This window comes from Camelus bactrianus, chromosome 32 (genome assembly GCF_048773025.1).
Source record: "Camelus bactrianus isolate YW-2024 breed Bactrian camel chromosome 32, ASM4877302v1, whole genome shotgun sequence".
Taxonomy (NCBI): Eukaryota; Metazoa; Chordata; class Mammalia; order Artiodactyla; family Camelidae; genus Camelus; species Camelus bactrianus.
In genome coordinates this window covers 7,898,162-7,915,415 of record NC_133570.1, presented here as the reverse complement: position 1 = coordinate 7,915,415, position 17,254 = coordinate 7,898,162, and the positions used below count along the sequence as shown (strand labels likewise).

At 35.0% G+C, this 17,254-nt stretch overlaps 1 protein-coding gene across 11 annotated transcripts in view; it reads left to right on the top strand.

Annotated features, from left to right (window-relative positions):
- Positions 1–17,254, top strand: part of ATXN2 (ataxin 2) — a 99,549-nt gene that overhangs the window by 67,896 nt on the left and 14,399 nt on the right. For 8 of the 11 annotated variants that reach the window (XM_074356504.1, XM_074356502.1, XM_074356501.1 and 5 more), the window contains 4 exons: positions 5,271–5,572; positions 6,574–6,637; positions 7,226–7,378; positions 7,777–7,843. In XM_074356504.1, the coding sequence (XP_074212605.1) occupies positions 5,271–5,572; positions 6,574–6,637; positions 7,226–7,378; positions 7,777–7,843 (586 nt within the window). The remainder of the gene's footprint in view (positions 1–5,270; positions 5,573–6,573; positions 6,638–7,225; positions 7,379–7,776; positions 7,844–17,254) is intronic. The other 3 variants (XM_074356500.1, XM_074356507.1, XM_074356506.1) reach the window with 1 other exon arrangement.

Below are 17,254 nucleotides of genomic sequence, written 5' to 3'. Positions count from 1 at the left end.
TATATTAGGAAACTGAGGCAGACAAGTTGAAATAATCTGCCCAGAGTAACATGGCTAGTAAAAGATAGGACTGACCACTTGTGTGTTTCATCCTCTGGCTATGCTTTGGACAGTAAGTAGCTAATGCATAGTGCGTACTGCACTGTTGAATGACTGAATCTACAGAGCTACCCTCATGACGTGCATATGGCCTTGAACTATGTAGGTTCACAAAAATCTCTGGTCCTTTGCTCAGGCAAAAATAGTAGTACCCTGTGGTTTTTGGTTTTTGGGGGTTTTTTGTTTGTTTTTCCCTTGAGGGCTATCGGCAGGATCTAATACAGCTATGTGCAGGGTGCTAATAGCCTTATTTGTGTAAAAATTGCTGATAATTTGATTGATTACAGGTTAATGGTGTGGATTTTGGAGGTAGGTAGATGATCTGGGTTTAAATCTTGCCCTCTGTAAGATATTGAGGCACACGTTAATCTACTTCCAAGTCCAAATGGGATAATTGTAGAACCTACTTCATAGGTTCTTGTGAGAATTAATGAGGTACTGCATATAAAGTTTTTAATATAGTGCATGACACACATTGTATACTCAATAAGTATTAATTTTTACTACCAAAATACAGATGAGCCGAAGTTGTACTGGCAGTCAGTAGTTCCTTATTCTGTGAGTCACATAAGAATTTCAGTTTTCCCATAAAATGTCCATTCTACCCAAAGCAATCTACAGATTCAGTGCAATCCTATCAAAATTCCAATGGCATTTTTCACAGAAATAGAGCAAACATTCCTAAAGTTTGTATGGAACCACACAAAGACGCCAAATAGCCAAAGCAATCTTCAGAAAGAAGAACAAAGCTGGAGATATCAGGCTCTCTGATTTCAAATGGTATTAAAAATACAGTAGTCAAACAGTATGGCATAAAAATGGACACACAGATCAGTGAAACAGAGTGGGTAGCCCAGAAGTGAACCTACATGTATATGGTCAGTTTATGACAAAGGAGCTAAGAATATACAGTAGGGGAAGGACAGTCTCTTCATAAATGGTGTTGGAAAACTGAACAACCACGTTCAAAAGAATGAAACCGCACTACTATCTTATTAAACCATATACAAAAATCAACGAAAAATGGATTAAAGACATGAAAGTAAGATCTGAAACCAAAAAATTCCTAGAAGAAAACTTAGGCAGTAAGCTCCTTGACTGATTTTACACCAGAAGCAAAGGCAACAAAAACAAAAATAAACAACCAGAGCGGAGGATATAGCTCAGTGGTAGAGTGCATGCCTAGCAGGCATGAGGTCCTAGGTTCAATCCTCAGTACCTCTATTAAGAAAATAAATAAAAAACAAACCTAATTAGCTCCCCCTAACAAACAAACAAATAAATAAATTTTAAAAATAATCATTACATCAAACTAAAAGGCTTCTGTGCAACAAAGGAAAACCATTGACAAAATTAAACTACCAAATGGAGAAAATATTTGCAAATCATGTCTTTGTTTTTTGTTTCTTTTCTCATTTTTATTTTTTTAATTTTTAAAATTGAAGTATAGTTGATTTATAATGTTGTATTAATTTCTAGTGTATAGCATGGTGATTTAGTTATATGTATATATATTCTTTTTCATTATAGGTTATTGTAAACTATTGAATATAGTCCCCTGTGCTATACAGCAGGATCTTGTTGTTTATCTGTTTTTTATATAGTAGTTTGTTTCTGCTAGTCCCAAACTCCTGGTTTACCCCTGCCCCCCCTTTCCCCTTTGGTAACCAGAACCAAAACCCTTTGTTTTCTATATCTGTGAGTCTGTTTCTGTTTTGTAAATAAGTTCATTTCTGTCATTTTTTTTTTTTTTTAGATTTCATATATAAGTGATATGTGGTATTTGTCTTTGTCTGACTTACTTCACTCAGTATGATTATCTCCAGGTCCATCCATGTTGCTACAAAATGGCATTATTTCATTCTTTTTTATGGCTGGGTAGTATTCCTGTGTGTGTGTGTGTGTGTGTGTGTGTGTACACACCACGACTTCTTTATCTAGTCATCTGTTGATGGACATTTAGGTTCTTCCATGCCTTGGCTATTGCAGGTAGTGCTGCTGTGAACATTGAGGGGCGTGCTTCTTTTTAGTTTTTGTTTTAATGAAAGTACTGGGATTTAAACCCAGGACCTTGTGCATGCTAAACATGCACTCTACCACTGAGCTCTTTCCCTCCCCCTGCATGTTTCTTTTTGAATTGGCATTTTCTCTGGATATATGCCCAGGAGTGGAATTGCTGGATCATATGGTAACTCTATTTTTAGTTTTTTAGGGAATCTCTATACTGTTCTACATAGTGGCTGCACCAAATTATATTCCCATCAACAGTGTAAGAAGGTTCCCTTTTCTCCACACCCTCTCGTTTGCAAGTCGTGTATTTCTTAAGGGGTTAATATCCAAAGTATAGAAAGTAGTTATACAACTAAATAGCAAAAATACAATCTAATTTTAAAGTGCGCACAGGATCTGAACAGACTGTTTTGCAAAGAAGACCCAAGATTGTGCGCACAGGATCTGAGCAGACTGTTTTCCAAAGAAGACACAAGATTGCCAACAGGTCCATGAAAAGGAGCTCACTGTCACTAAGTATTGAAGAAATGCAAGTTAAAACCACAATGAAATATTTCACACCTATTAGAATGGCTGTTATTAAAAAGAAGAAGAAGAACAAAGAACAAGTGCTGGTCAGGGTGTGAAGAAAAGGAACCCTTGGGCACTATTGGTGGATAAATTGGTATGGCCACTGTGGAGAACAGTATGGAGTTTCCTCAGAAAATTAAAAGTAGAACTATCATATGATCCATCAGTTCCACTTCTGGGTATTTATCCAAAGGAAACGAAAACACTAACTCAAAAAGATACCTGCATGTGTATGCACGTGTGTGTGCCCACACACACATGGTGGTGGAATTACTGTTCAGCCATAAAAAAAAAGAAGGGAATCCTGCCATTTTCAACAACATGGATGACCTTTGAGGGCATTATGCTAAGTGAAGTAACTCAGAGAAATTCAAATATATCATCTGATCTCACTTATATGTGGAATCTTAAAAACAAAAAAAACCCTGAACTTACAGAGACAGGTTGGCGGTTGCCAGAGGTGGCAGGGGACGGGTCGGGGAGTAAGGTGTGGAAGCAAAATGGGTGACGGTGGTCACAAGGTACAAACTTCCATTTTAAAGTCAGTCAGTCATGGGGAAGTAGTGTACTGCATGGTGGCTCTAGTCAGTAATACTATATTGTATATTTGAAAGTTGCTAAGAGAGCAGATTTTAACAGTTCCCACCATAAGAAGAAAAATTTATAAGTGTGTGATAATGGCTATTAACTAGACATTGTGATCACTTCACAGTACATACGTATACTGAATCCCTGTGTTGTACAGCTGAAACTAATAAAATGTTTTATGTGAATTGTATCCCCCAAAAAGGAAAAAAATGATTCAATTAAAAAAAATAAGGATAGTCTCAGTTTTCTTTTAGGTTTAGTATACTGCAGATAAGTATAGCAGAATGCTTAAAAGCATCAATTGTGCCTTATTTTTTCTCATTTGTAAGATTGTCCTAGTAGTATGTACATCAAATAGAGCTGTTACAATAATGGCTAAATGAATGAGTTAGTAAATAAGTTAAAGCACCGAGTACTATAGTGAGTACTATTAGGTATGTTTCCCATTATATGACTAACAACACCGAAAGCCTCATTTTTGCCTCTCTCGAAGACCCTTGTGATAAGTACTTGAAGTTTTATGCAGTACACACTTGTCTGTTACGTGAACAGCCTTTAGTAAACATTAAGTACCTATACTATGACCTACATTCCTACTGAGTCCAAATAAATGTCGCTATCACTTCTTGTCTTCAACTGTTTGAAGACTGTAACTACATTGGTGATGCAGTGAAGCTTGAGAAGCCCTGAGGTATGTAATGCCGTTTGCCAGGATACCAAAGACCTCAGTAGTGAGACTTTGACCTTGGTCTGTCCTTCCTAAGGCTGAGGAGATAGTTCAGCTCCCTTCAACCTTGCAGCCCCTTCTGCTGTACAGTTGCTCTTCAGCTGGTTCTCACTGCCCATGGCTGCTGCTTGGGTTTGTTCTCATTTCCACCTTGGCTCCTTCTACTTGCTGCCCTTTTCCTTCTCTCGCCATTTCTTTCAGCTCTCCTTTTCTTTCTTCTGTGGAGTAGTGCATCTAAAGTCTTCAGGCAGCAGTAGCATTGATTTCTTCTGGTCTGCAAACTTAAAAAAAAAAACCCATCACTTATTTCACTAATGTCTTTGTCTTCTGCTCTTCTTGTTGGTACTTCTGTTTTGTGGTTTCCTTTACTTTATGGATTAGAGGTCTAACAGACTAACATGTCTAGTCAGGTCTTTCTCTGAATCCCCCTACTTCAGACTTTCCAACCTACCACTTCTCAAGGCCAAGTCTCCATTTTAGTCCAGCCTCCGTAACGGTTTCTCTGCACCCTTACTTGGCTCCCTTCAGTTCATTTTCCACAAAACTGCTGTGCTCATCTTTATGAACTAGTAAATTTTCTCAGTACTATAACTGCTTAAAATTCTTTAGTGACTTCTCATTATCCTGAGAATTAAAAGCTAGAGTCCTTAACATAGCCTTCAAGTTCCTTTGTTATCTCGTTCCTCTTGGGTGAGTTTGTCATTTCTTGACTTATTCGTGCATCTGTGCCCACTCTTGGTCCAGTCACTGGTACTTTTCTGTTTCATAATGGGACCATCTTCTCCCTTTCCTTTGGGTCTTTAAACATGCTGTTTCTTTTGCTTGGAGTATTACTCCCTTTTCCAAACCCCCCAACATCTTTCACACTTTAGACTAGATGACACTTCCGTTGAGAATCCTTTACTTTGTGTAAGTTGCTTTTTCCTGTGGGATCCCATGGCATTTACTCAATTTGTAGTTAAGTGTCTAATCTCACCCAGATGATAAGCTTTGGGAGGATAAGAACTATTCCATTCCACATTTTCCATACCCAGCATGCAGAATTTCTGACACATGGTAAGCACTGAGTCTAGGACATTTGAGTGCTTAGATGACTATAATTATGTTGTATAGACATTTTGTTATTATTGCCTTATAATAAAAATACTACTCTAAAGTATGGAAAAAGCCTTTTTCAGTATATTTTATGCTTACAAATATTAGTTTGTGCTCATGGAAAAAGCTTGTTTACTAGAGTTATTTAAACTATTTAAGTATAATTATTTCCTTTATTTAGTTACAGCCAAGTGCTACTTCTGAATCTATGGATCAACTGATAAACAAAAATAGAGAGGGAGAAAAATCAAGAGATTTGATCAAAGACAAAATTGAACCAAATGCTAAGGATTCTTTCATTGAAAATAGCAGCAACTGCACCAGTGGCAGCAGCAAGCCGGGCAGCCCCAGCATTTCCCCTTCAATCCTCAGTAACGCGGAGCACAAGAGAGGGCCTGAGGTCACATCCCAAGGGGTTCAGACTTCCAGTCCAGGATGTAAACAAGAGAAAGATGATAAAGAGGAGAAGAAAGATGCAGCTGAGTGAGTAAACCCGGAATTTAGCACATCCTGTTCCTTACTTTGTTGTTGTTGTTGTTCCTTACTTTTTCTTAAGGTGCCCAGGGCTTTCCAACTCAAGAATTTGTCTAGGCTTTTAAGAAGCCCTCAGCTTACAAACAACTGGTAAGCAAATGACATGTCAAGTAAATTAGGTCATTGCACCCTGTACTCTTCTTCCCTTCTCCACCATCTTTGCTCCCCCTGGCAAAAAAACTGCATGTAAATTAAGAATGACTATTTTGTAAACGTACAGGGAGTTGAAAAATGACTAGCTTTGGGGGCCAGTATCCCCTGGGTGGTAGTGTACCTACCTCTTAGCTGTGCTACTAGGACTAAAACCTGCCACTGCCAAGAAGAGAGAGATTTAGTGCCCCTGCTTCTCCATGTGTTTTCTATCAGAAACAACATTTTAGCTAGTGATTAGATTTGTTAAGATGGGCTTAATTCTGGAAATCCAACATTTTATCAATTAAATGGGCTTTTGTGGGCTGGCCTTAGAACCTAACCACACCACTAATGATTTATTTCTTTTGGGTTCCATACAGCTCAGTTTACAGCTGAACTTTTGGAATGCAGGTTGTTGATAAGTCATGGAGCACTTATTTTTGATTTGAGGCAAAAATTTTTATTAGAGTCATGATTTTTCCCAAGATACTTCATGTAGGAAACATTTTGTCACATAAAAAAATATTGCATGCTAGAGAATTGGTATATTAAGGATTGCTCTTAAGGGGTTATTGTCGTTTCAGTTTGTTTGTATTGATTGCCTTTGAGAGAAGCATTGTATATTACACTTCTAAAAAAATGTGGTCCCTTTTTTGGTTAGTGATTATTAGATTGAGTGGGAAATATGTGTGTGTGTTTTAATGAAGAGAATTAGTGATCTTCTACAGGTAACTGTCTTAAACTATCAGGTATAAAAGACTTCAGAGAAACATAAGTTCCATGCAGATTTTACTGGTGTTTATTTTTTTCTGGTTTAGGCAAGTGAGGAAATCAACATTGAATCCCAATGCGAAGGAGTTCAACCCTCGTTCCTTTTCTCAGGTAGTTTTTCTTTTCTCTAGTCTCTTAAAAAAAACTAGTAGTAGTAGTAATGTATCTTTTCCCATACCTACCATTTAATTCAGTTACAGTATTCTAAAACAACTTGTAGTTTAAGTTCCTTTTTCTTGTATGGTCGTTAATGTATATTTTTGAGCCATAGGAAAAATTCTAGTTTTTTCATCAGGTAGATGTGATCTGGGGAAATCTGAATCTTTCTGACTCGGAATTTGAAGATGGTTGGCTAACTAGGCTCTCAGGTTCATAGATACACTGTTGTTATTATTCTTCTGACTTTGTGAAGAGGATAGATTTATTTTTTAATTTTTTAAAACACTTTCTCCATTTCCTTAAAAGTCACCACTCCTATTTTTAATAGTATTGATGATTAATTGGTAGCATTTTACTGTAACTATTTACCAAAGTAACTTTTTTCTTTTATTTGAAACCTGGTGAAGTTTATTTTCTATAAGATACTTTCATTGAGGGAATAATTCAAAGTGAGTAAAACTAAAGATGGGGGAAATCTGTCTTCAAATTATAATAATAGTTAGCTTTTCACCTTAAGATTGTTGATTTTTGTTATTGTAGCCAAAGCCTTCTACTACCCCAACTTCACCTCGTCCTCAAGCACAACCTAGCCCATCTATGGTGGGTCATCAGCAGCCAACTCCAGTTTATACTCAACCTGTTTGTTTTGCACCAAATATGATGTATCCAGTCCCCGTGAGCCCAGGCGTGCAAGTAAGTCATAGAATTTGATGTTCATTTACCCTCTCCAAGTTGTTTGTATTTGATACCAAGCACTCGGTAGGTGTGCAGTCACTTGAGGATGTGATGGCGTAAAAGAAGTATTTAGAAAGGGGCGGCGTGCAGTGGTGTGGTATGGTGTTAGTAGAAGGGCCTAAATGTGAGAATGTTTTCTGGTAAGAAAAATGGTTTAGATTTACTGTAGTTTGGGGTTTGTCCTTTTAGCTGTGGGTGTGATTTTATTTTTTAATGACTTACAGAGAATCAAGAGAATCAAGAAACCTCAGAACTAGCTCTCTAGCAATATGCAACGAAGAAAGTAGTAAAATACATTAATGTCTTGAGAGCCTAATCTTCGTTTTTTGTTTGTTTGTTTGTTTACTTCCCTCAAGCCTTTATATCCTATACCTATGACGCCCATGCCAGTGAATCAAGCCAAGACATATAGAGCAGGTAAAGGTGAGAATAATCCTGCCTGTGTTTGCTTGTAATCTGCATGCTGCATGAATTAAATAACTTAATTAATAATGAATAAATACTTGCAGTGCAGTTTTGACTTTTGATGAGGCTGTGCATTGACTTTTGATGCCCAACATTACATCAGACATTTAGATGCATTTTTATGAACAAAAAGCAGAGAAGAAATACTCATCAGTAATGAGTGTTCAGGATCATCTTCAAAAAGTATAATTGAATTTTGAAGTTTTTGATGTTAAACTTGGAAAGAGTGTTTGCTAAATTAATTTACCAGGTGCTAACATGTACTTTTTTTTCTTTTCAAAAATTCAGAAATGTATCTTGGTATATATCCAGTTCAAGTTAACATCGCAAGATTTTTATTGTGACTTTTTTGCTTGCATTTCTTATTCTCTTACCTTGTAAAAGTACTAACTATATTATCTGTCTTTTAACAGATTGCCACAAAGCTTAGCTGCCTTAAACAATAAACATTTTATTTCACATAGTTTCTGAGGGTCAGGGATCCAGGACAGCTTAGCTGGATGGTTTTGCCTTAGAATCTCTTAAGAAGTTGAAGACAAGGTATTGGCTAGTGCAGCAGTTACCTGGGGCTGGTGGATCTGCTTCCAGATTCAGAGCTGTTGGCAGTATAGTTCTGGTCATAGTATGGCAGCTAGCTTCTCCCAGAATGAGTGTTCAGAGAGAAACTGACCTAAATGGAAGCTGCCATTTGTTTTACAGCCTAATCTTGGAAGTGACATAGTGTTTTGTCATTTGCTATATAGATCGCACAGAGCAAATCTGGTACCTGTGGAAGGGTACTGCATATGGTTGTGAATACCAGGAGGCAGGGTCACTGGGGGGGCCATCTTAGAGGCTGGCTTATTTACATTTTGCTATAATGTGTATAAGATATTTTCAAAATATTTGTTGTCTCGTTGGACTGCAAGATAAAGTTTAAAATTTATTTGGAATATTACTTTAGTATCTTTCACTAAGAATTCTTTAAGTGCAAATTTTCAGTCAGGAGTTGCTACCTTTGTTACTTCCGAAATATTGTCTTCTATATGCAACTCAGGGGTTGGGGGCACTGACCTGACCCTCTGTGCACTCTATGCAGTCAAAGATCTGAGTATAATTTGTAGTCAGTCCTTCATGTCCACAGTTCCATATCTGCAAATTCAGCCAGTGGTGGATCGTGTATTGCTATAGTATTTACCACTGGAAAAAAAAATCTGCATATAAGTGGGCCTTTGTTCACACTGATATTGTTCAAGGGTCAACTATAATTCATATGCCATAAAATTCATCCATTTGAAGTATACTGTTTGGTGGATTTAAAGATATTCTCAGAGTTGTCCATTCATTACCACAGTCAATGTCAAAACATCTTTACACTCCCAAAAGAAGCCCTGTGCCCTGTAGTAGTTGCCCCCCTCCTGCCCCATGCACACGCACACTCATACCCTAGACTTGCTAATCTTTCTTTTCTCTATAGATCTGTCTGTTCTGGATATTTCGTATGAGTAAAATCATACTGTATGTAGTGTTTTGTGACTGGCTTCTTTCACTTAGCATTATGTTTTCAAGGTTCATCCATGTTGGAGCATCTGTCAGTACTTCATTCCTTGTTATGGCTGAATAACACTCCTTTATAATCCTTTATATAAATACCACATTTTATTTATCCATTCATCAGCTGATGCCACTTCAGGCTGTTCCCACTTTTTGACTGATATGAATAATGGGGCTGTGAACATTAGTGTCTATTTTTTGTGTATGTTTTTTTCTCTTGGAGTGAAATTAACTCTGTTGGAACTGCTGCATTGTTTTCCAAAGAGGCTGCGCCATTTTATATTCCTACCAGTATTGTGCAAGGGTCCTAATTTCTCCACATCCTAACCAACACTTGATATTGTCTTTTTTATTCTTTGTTTGTTTGTTTGTTTGTTTGTTTTGGAGGAGGAGGTGTTGGGCTAGATCCATCCTAGTGGTTATAAAATAGTATCTCATTATGGTTTGATTTGTATTTCCCTAGTAACTGATGATGTTGAACATTTTTTTCATGTGCTCATTGACCTATTTGCATATATTCTCTGGAGAAATATTTATTCAAATATTTGACCTAGTTTTTAATTAGGTTATTTGTCTCTTAATCACTGAGTTGTAAGAGTTCTTTATATCTTCTGTATACAAATCCTTTATCAGATAAAGGATTTACAGATATTTTCTCCATTTTATGGTCTGTCTTTTTAGTTGCTTGATGGTGTTCTTCTAAAATTTTAAATTTTGATAGAAATTCAGTTTATTTGTGTTTTTTGTTGTTGGTTGTGCTTTTGGTGTCATATCTGAAAAACCATTGCCTGACTCAAGGTCTCCAAGATTTACTGTGATTTCTTTTAAAAGTTTCATAGTTCAGCTTTAACATTTAGGTTGGTAATACATTCTGAGGTAATTTTTGTGTATAGGATGAGGATAGGGTCCACATTTATTCTTTTGCATGTTGATACCCAGTTATCCCAGCACCATTTGCTGAAAAGACTATTCTTTCCTCATTAAATTGTCTCGATATCCTTGTTGACAGTTACTTTTCTTCCACTATATGCAAAAGGAAGCATACTGTATGTACTGTTCTGCACCCATGAGTTTTTTGTGTGAAGACACAGTATTTTGTAGAAATTACTGTATATCATTGTATCAAAATTTTCCTCATTCTTTTTTTTATTGAGTTGTTAATCTTAACTGTGTTGTAGGGGTGAATACAGTCCTTTTTCTGATGTATGTATTTCAAACATTTTCTTGTCTATGGCTTATTTATTCACTTTTTAAAATGTCTTTGAAAGAGCAGAAGTTTTAAATTTTGGAGTCCATTTTATCAAAGTTTTTTTTGAATGGTTGTCTTGTTTCCTGTTTGCATACTAAAAGGTTGCAAAGATTTTCTCCTCTGTTTTTTTCTCACTAGAAGTTTTATGGTTTTTCTCCTGAGTTTCACCTTTGGATTTTTTGATTTACAGTTTTTAAAATTTTGCCCACTCATGAAGTAAAAGAATTCATATGCCTTCTAGGATTTATGTAACGTCCCCCTTTTTACGTTTAAATTTCTAACCCACTTGAAAATTACCTTGTACACAGTGCAGGTTATGAATCCACTTTATCTTCTTCCAAATGATTGTCCAGAAATTTTTAACCAGTTTTATTATTGTACAATTTACATACAATAAAATGTGTTTCAAGTGTATATTTTAATGAAAACTCTGCCCTACTACCACTTGCTCCAGGCAACCACTGATCTGCTTTCTCTTACTGTAGATTAGATTTTTCTAATCTTTTTAATGAATCAAATCATGTAGTGTATTTTTGTGTCTGTCTTAAACAACATAATAATTTTTCATTATTTCATGTTATCACCTGTGTCAGTGTGTTCCTCCTTATTGCTGAATCGCATTCCATTTTTATGATCACACCACAGTTTACCCACTACCGGTTGATGGGTGTTTGGATTATTTCCAGTTTGGGGTGCTTCTGATTAAGTGTTAAGAGCATTTGTGTATGAATGTGTGAACATTTGTTTTCAGTTCTCTTGGTTAAGTACCTAGAATTGGGATTCTTGAGCTATATGCTAAGTGCGATTTTAAATTAATGTGAAATGGATAAATTGTTTTCCAAAGTCATTTAACGTTTTAACTGATCAGGTATGTATGAGAGTTACAAATACTCTACATCCTTCTCAACACTTGGTATTGTCATTTTAATTTTAGCCAGTCTAATATTTATAATGATAACCTCACTGGTTTCATTTCTCTGATGATTACTGATTATGAGCATCTTTGCATGTGTTTATTGTCTGTCAGTCTTCTTTTGCAAAATGCTTGTTTAAATCTTTTTCCTTTATTTACATGGGATTTCTTTTCTTACTATTAATTTTAACAGTTATTTATATATTCTGGATACAAGTTTTTTTATCAGGTAAAGGTATTATGAACATTTTCAAAGAGCCAGTATTCTTTATTTTGATGAAATTCCATTTATCAAGTTCTCCTCTTATGATTCATGCAGTTTTTGTATTATAACTTAGAAACCTTTGCCTGTGCAAAGGATGTGGATCTTTTTATGTTTCTTTCTTTTTTTTTTTTTCCCATTTATCATTTTCTGTGGTTCTCTCAAAAATTCTTTTTTGTTTGTTTTTTATTTTTTAAACATTTTTTATTGATTTATAATCATTTTACAATGTTGTGTCAAATTCTAGTGTTCAGCACAATTTTTCAGTCATACATGGACATATACACACTCATTATCACATTTTTTCCTCTGTGATACCCTGTGCTATACAGTATAATCTTGTTTATCTATTCTTTTATGTTTCTTCTAGAAGTTTAATACAAATTTTAAGTTTTACAATTAGATGTAAGATTGACCTGAAGTTAGTTTTTGGGTAGGGCATGAGGTGAATGTTGTGGTTCATTTTCTTTCCATGTATATCCATTTTTCCCAGCACCAGCCTCTATTTTGCCTATGAAATTATCTTGGCATCATCATAAATCAGTTGATTGTTCATGTGTGATTCTATTCCTGAATGAACTGTTTTGTTGTATTGATCTATGTATCTATCCTCACGCCAGCATTAACTTTTTGATTACTATTACTTTATAATAAATCTTAAAATCAGTTCAGGTAGTTCCTCCAGTTTTATTCTTCTTTGTTAAAATTGTTTTAGCTATTCTAGATTCTTTACATTTCCAAATACATTTTAGAATCAATTTGGAATTATATGTATTGAAGATTAGTTTGTGGGGAAATGACTCCCTTTAACAGTGTTTAATTTTCCAATCCATAAATATGGTGTATCTGTCTATTTAAGTGTTCCATTTCACCAATATTTTGTAGTTTTCACTATATAAATTGTGTCTTACCACTTTGTTAAACACATTTATTGTTTCTAATAGCTTTTTTTTAGACTTACTTAGAATTTTCTATGTGTACAATCACAGTCCACTCAGTATATCTGTCTTTTTCTTGCCTTATTATACTGCCTAGGTCTTCTAATACATTACTGAATAGAAATGACACATTCCTTACCATGCCCCTGATCTAAGCGGGAAAGTAATATCTTTCACTGTTTGCTTTAGTGTTAGTTGTGGTTTCAGTTCCTAATTTGCTGATTTTTTTTAAAAATCATGAATGGTTATTGAATTATGTCAAATACTTCAGCATCTGTTATGAATATCATACAGTTTTTCTCATTTGCTCTGTTATTTTGAGGGATTACATTGATTTTAGAACATCAAACCAGCCTTGCATTCCTGGCACCACATTTATACACTTAGTCATGGTGTATTATCTTTATATGTTTTCCTGGGTTTGACTTGATAGTATTTTATTGAAGAGATTTTGGTCTGTGTTCTTGGGGAATGTTTGATTTGTAGTTTGCTTTGCTTTATAATGTCATTGTATGATTTTGGTATCAAGTTAATGCTGACTGTATCATTTAACTTGCCAAATTTAATGGCATAAAGTTGTTAATAGTATTCCTTTATCTTTTTAATGCCTGCAGGGTCTGTAGTGATGCTCTGTATTTCATTTCTGGTATTGGTAATTTATGTCTTTTTTCCCCTTTTTATTGATCTGTGTTGCTAGACTATTAGTGACCTTTTCAAAGGCCAGCTTCTGCTTTCATTGACTTTTCCTTTTATCATTTCCTCTTTTTTGCTTTCTTTGGATTTAATTTGCTGTTCTTTTTCTGGTTTCCTAAGGTGGTTGCTTAGATAATTGATTTTAAGACTTTCTTTTCTAATAGCATTTAAAGCTGTAAATTTCTAGTCATTGCTTTGGCTACATCCCCAAAATTTAACATGTTGTATTTTCATATTCCATTGAAAATGTCTTCTGTCTTATAATTTCTTCTTTGACCAATGGGTTATTTAGTAGTGTGTTTTTAATTTCCAAATATTTGGGGTTTCCATATGTATTTCTGGTTTTAATTTTTGATTCCATTATGCTCAGAGAACAAACTGATAGAAATGCCATTTTCATCGTGTATGTAGCATCCATGTCCAGTTGAATCTGTATCTGGAGTTTGTGTTCCATTCTGTTAAACTATCTGATAAGACTACTTCCCCATCCACTCACTCCCAACGTTAATTTTTTTCACTTCAGGTTTTCTTAACTTTTCTTCCTTGTTTGTTTTTTCATATGAGCTAGATATTCAGGTTGAATACTGAAAAAAAAAATCAATTGACTTTTTATTATTGAAAAATTCAAACGTATACAAATAAGCAGTTAGAATAGTATGCTAGTATAAGAGAGCTCATCACTCTGCTTTAACAATTAGAAATTCATGGCCAGTTTTGTTTCATCTCAACACCCCTCCCTACTCAGGTTATTTTAAAGCATATCCCAGATACATCATTTTATCTGTAAATATTCCATTTTTCAATTCTAAAGGATAAGGGGGTCTTACAAAAACAAACATTACTATTATCACACTATGAAAGAATTAGCAATAGTTTCCTAATACCCTCAAATTTCTATGGCTATCTTTAAAACACATTTTTTGGCAGTTATTTTATTCTAGTTAGGATCCAAAAGAGGTTTACAAATTGCATTTGTTTATCATGTTTAAAGAATTTTTTAAAATTGTTTCATGTTGCGATAACTTATAAAAATTTAAAGACATGTTATGTTCATTCATACCCTCATTTTCTTACACTCTGCCTTCATTGGATTATTTTAAAGCAATCCTAGATACTGTATCATTTCATTCATCAATATTTCACTGTGTATCTTTAAGCATTGTGGACTCTTTCCTTTTTAAAATCATAGTTAAATTACCATTATTCACACATTAAAAATTTAGCAATTATTCCTGTCTATCAAAGATCCAAAGTACACATTTTCCTCCTGTATTATGACTGTTTCTTAATAGTTGACTTGTTCAACCACAGTCCGAAATCCACACTTTTCATTTGATTGATACATATTTCTCTTAATGTTCAGTCTCTCTTAATTTATAGTTTTCCCGTGTTTTTTTCCCTTTACATCTTATTTAAATCCAGCTTTTTTGTTCTGTATTCTTTCTCGCTATCTGAATTTCATGGATTTCATCCTTGTGGCATTGTTTAAAGTGTTCCCCCATCCCCTGTCATCCTTGTAAACTGATAGTAGAGAGACTTGATACAATTAAGTTGTGTTTTTTTAAACTTAACTTGGAGTGTTTCATAGATGGTGTGTGTACTTTGATTTGGAGCCAGTGTCTTAAATCTTTTTCTTTGCTAATAGGAGTAACTGGGCTCCCTTATCTACCCAGGATAACATTTTCTGCCAGCTCTTCTTTGTTTTAGCAGCACTGAAGATCATTGTCTAGCCCTAGATCCATTATTTCATTAAGGTTTGCAAAATGATGACATTCTCATTCTGTCATCTCTTTAGTTAGTAAGCTGGAATTTTTCTGTAAAGAAAAACCTTTACCATGTCAGACTATTTGGTTACCATGAGGTGCGTTTGTGCACAAAAGGCAACTAAACTGCCCAGCATTTCAAGGCAGTTCTCAAAATAATGAGTTCTTTTTCTGTCATCCTCTAAAGGTTGGCCATTGAGGGTTTTTTGTTCTTTTCTATCAGTATGATCTTGTGAATTTTAACATTCAGTTTGCCAGTTGGCATTCTTATTAAAATCATATTAAATTTATAAATATATAATTTAGAGATTAACTTAGGGGAGAACTGCTATCTTTATATCGTCTTCCTATCCAGGAACAAATTATGCCTTTCTACTTGTTTAAATCTGCTTCTGTATCTTCAGTAGTATTTTTAAGTTTCTCTCAAAGGTTTTATGTGTTTCTTCAGTTTATACTTAATTATATTATAGGTATTGTCTTTTTTTATTGCTAATGTAAACTGAGTTCATCTTTACCATTGCATCTTCGTAGTTACTTATGAAGTAAGTTTATCAAGTACTGTATATGAAGGCTATTGTTGTCTTTATGTTAATTTTATGTCCTTATTCTTTACTCTGTCAGATAACAGGCAAAATTAAGGACTTGCTTCTGAAATGCAGCCATAGATTATATAATAAGGCTTATCTTTCCTGCATAATACTAGGGCCTTTTTGCACAAAACCACCTCTGTCTTCTTCGTGCATAATGCAGCAATAATGTTTTTGCAACCTGTTAGAAAAATTGAGTTGTATTTGAAAATATACCAAAGTCAGCATTTTGGGACAGATATTCTTTGTTGGTGGGGTTGGGTGTCCTGTGCATTATAAGATGTTTATTAGCATCCCTGGCCTCTACCTATTGGATGCTAGTAGTAACCTCCCATTCCCTAATTATAACAACCAAAGTTATCTCCAGACATTGTCAAATGCCCCTTGAAAGGCAAAATTACTCCCAGTTGAAAACCATTGACATAAAGAAATGGCTAAAGTATGGCTCATCTAAACTGTGGTTTAAGATTAAGATAATTCAGTTTAGGGGATGGAGGGGAACCACCACCATAAAACCAGGTCTGTCTCTGTATACCTACATATGCATGTGTGCAGATGCATGGATCTAGAAGGCTACATACAGTGGTTGCTGTTGGGGAAGAGAATGGTATACAAATGGTTAGAAGGGGGAATTTTGTTTTATGTTGCAAATTTTTTTATCTTTCAAGATCATATTCCACCATTGTTTCTATAATGAATTTATTTTTAAAAATTAGTAAACCTGACTTGTATTTTAAAAATATGTGATGGTTATAATTAAGTATCAAAAGAAATAGTGTTAGGGGTTGAGGATATATACCTCAGGATCTACCAAGTACGTGCTTGGCATGCATGAGGTCCTGGGTTCAGTCCCCAGTGCCTCCATTAACAGGGAGCGGGGAGGGGGTTGCAAAATGAAAAGAAGTAGTGGTAGTGAATAGGTTAAGTTCAGTTAACTTAGAATAACTTTCATTTGATAAAGGTGATATTTGAGTTTGGGGTGGCTTTTCTTTACTAAAGAGGTGCTTTTTCAATATGTGAAATCTCAAAATTAAATTCAGAAAAATACTACTGTATTCGTTTCCTGTTTTCAAGTTTGCTTTTCTAACTACATAAAACAGTATATATAACTAGCTCCTCTAAGTCAGCAAGTCATTAAATTTTTAGCAAAGAATTAAAATATTTAAAATAAAAACAAAATTATTTCTCTGAATTAGCAATTAATTTTTATACTCAGTTCTGGTGATCTTACGAAGTTAAGCATTCTTTGTGCCTCATACCTTGCAGTAAGCAACGGCTCATGATTTCTTCCCTCAGGTGGCTTGGTTAACATCACATCATAAACCCATTACAGACAACAGTCAGTGCTGTAATAGACATGTGAGGAAAAGGTACACAGATCATGCAGCTAGCTCTTGGCGGGGAACTGGGAGCTAAATTCTTAACTAGAGC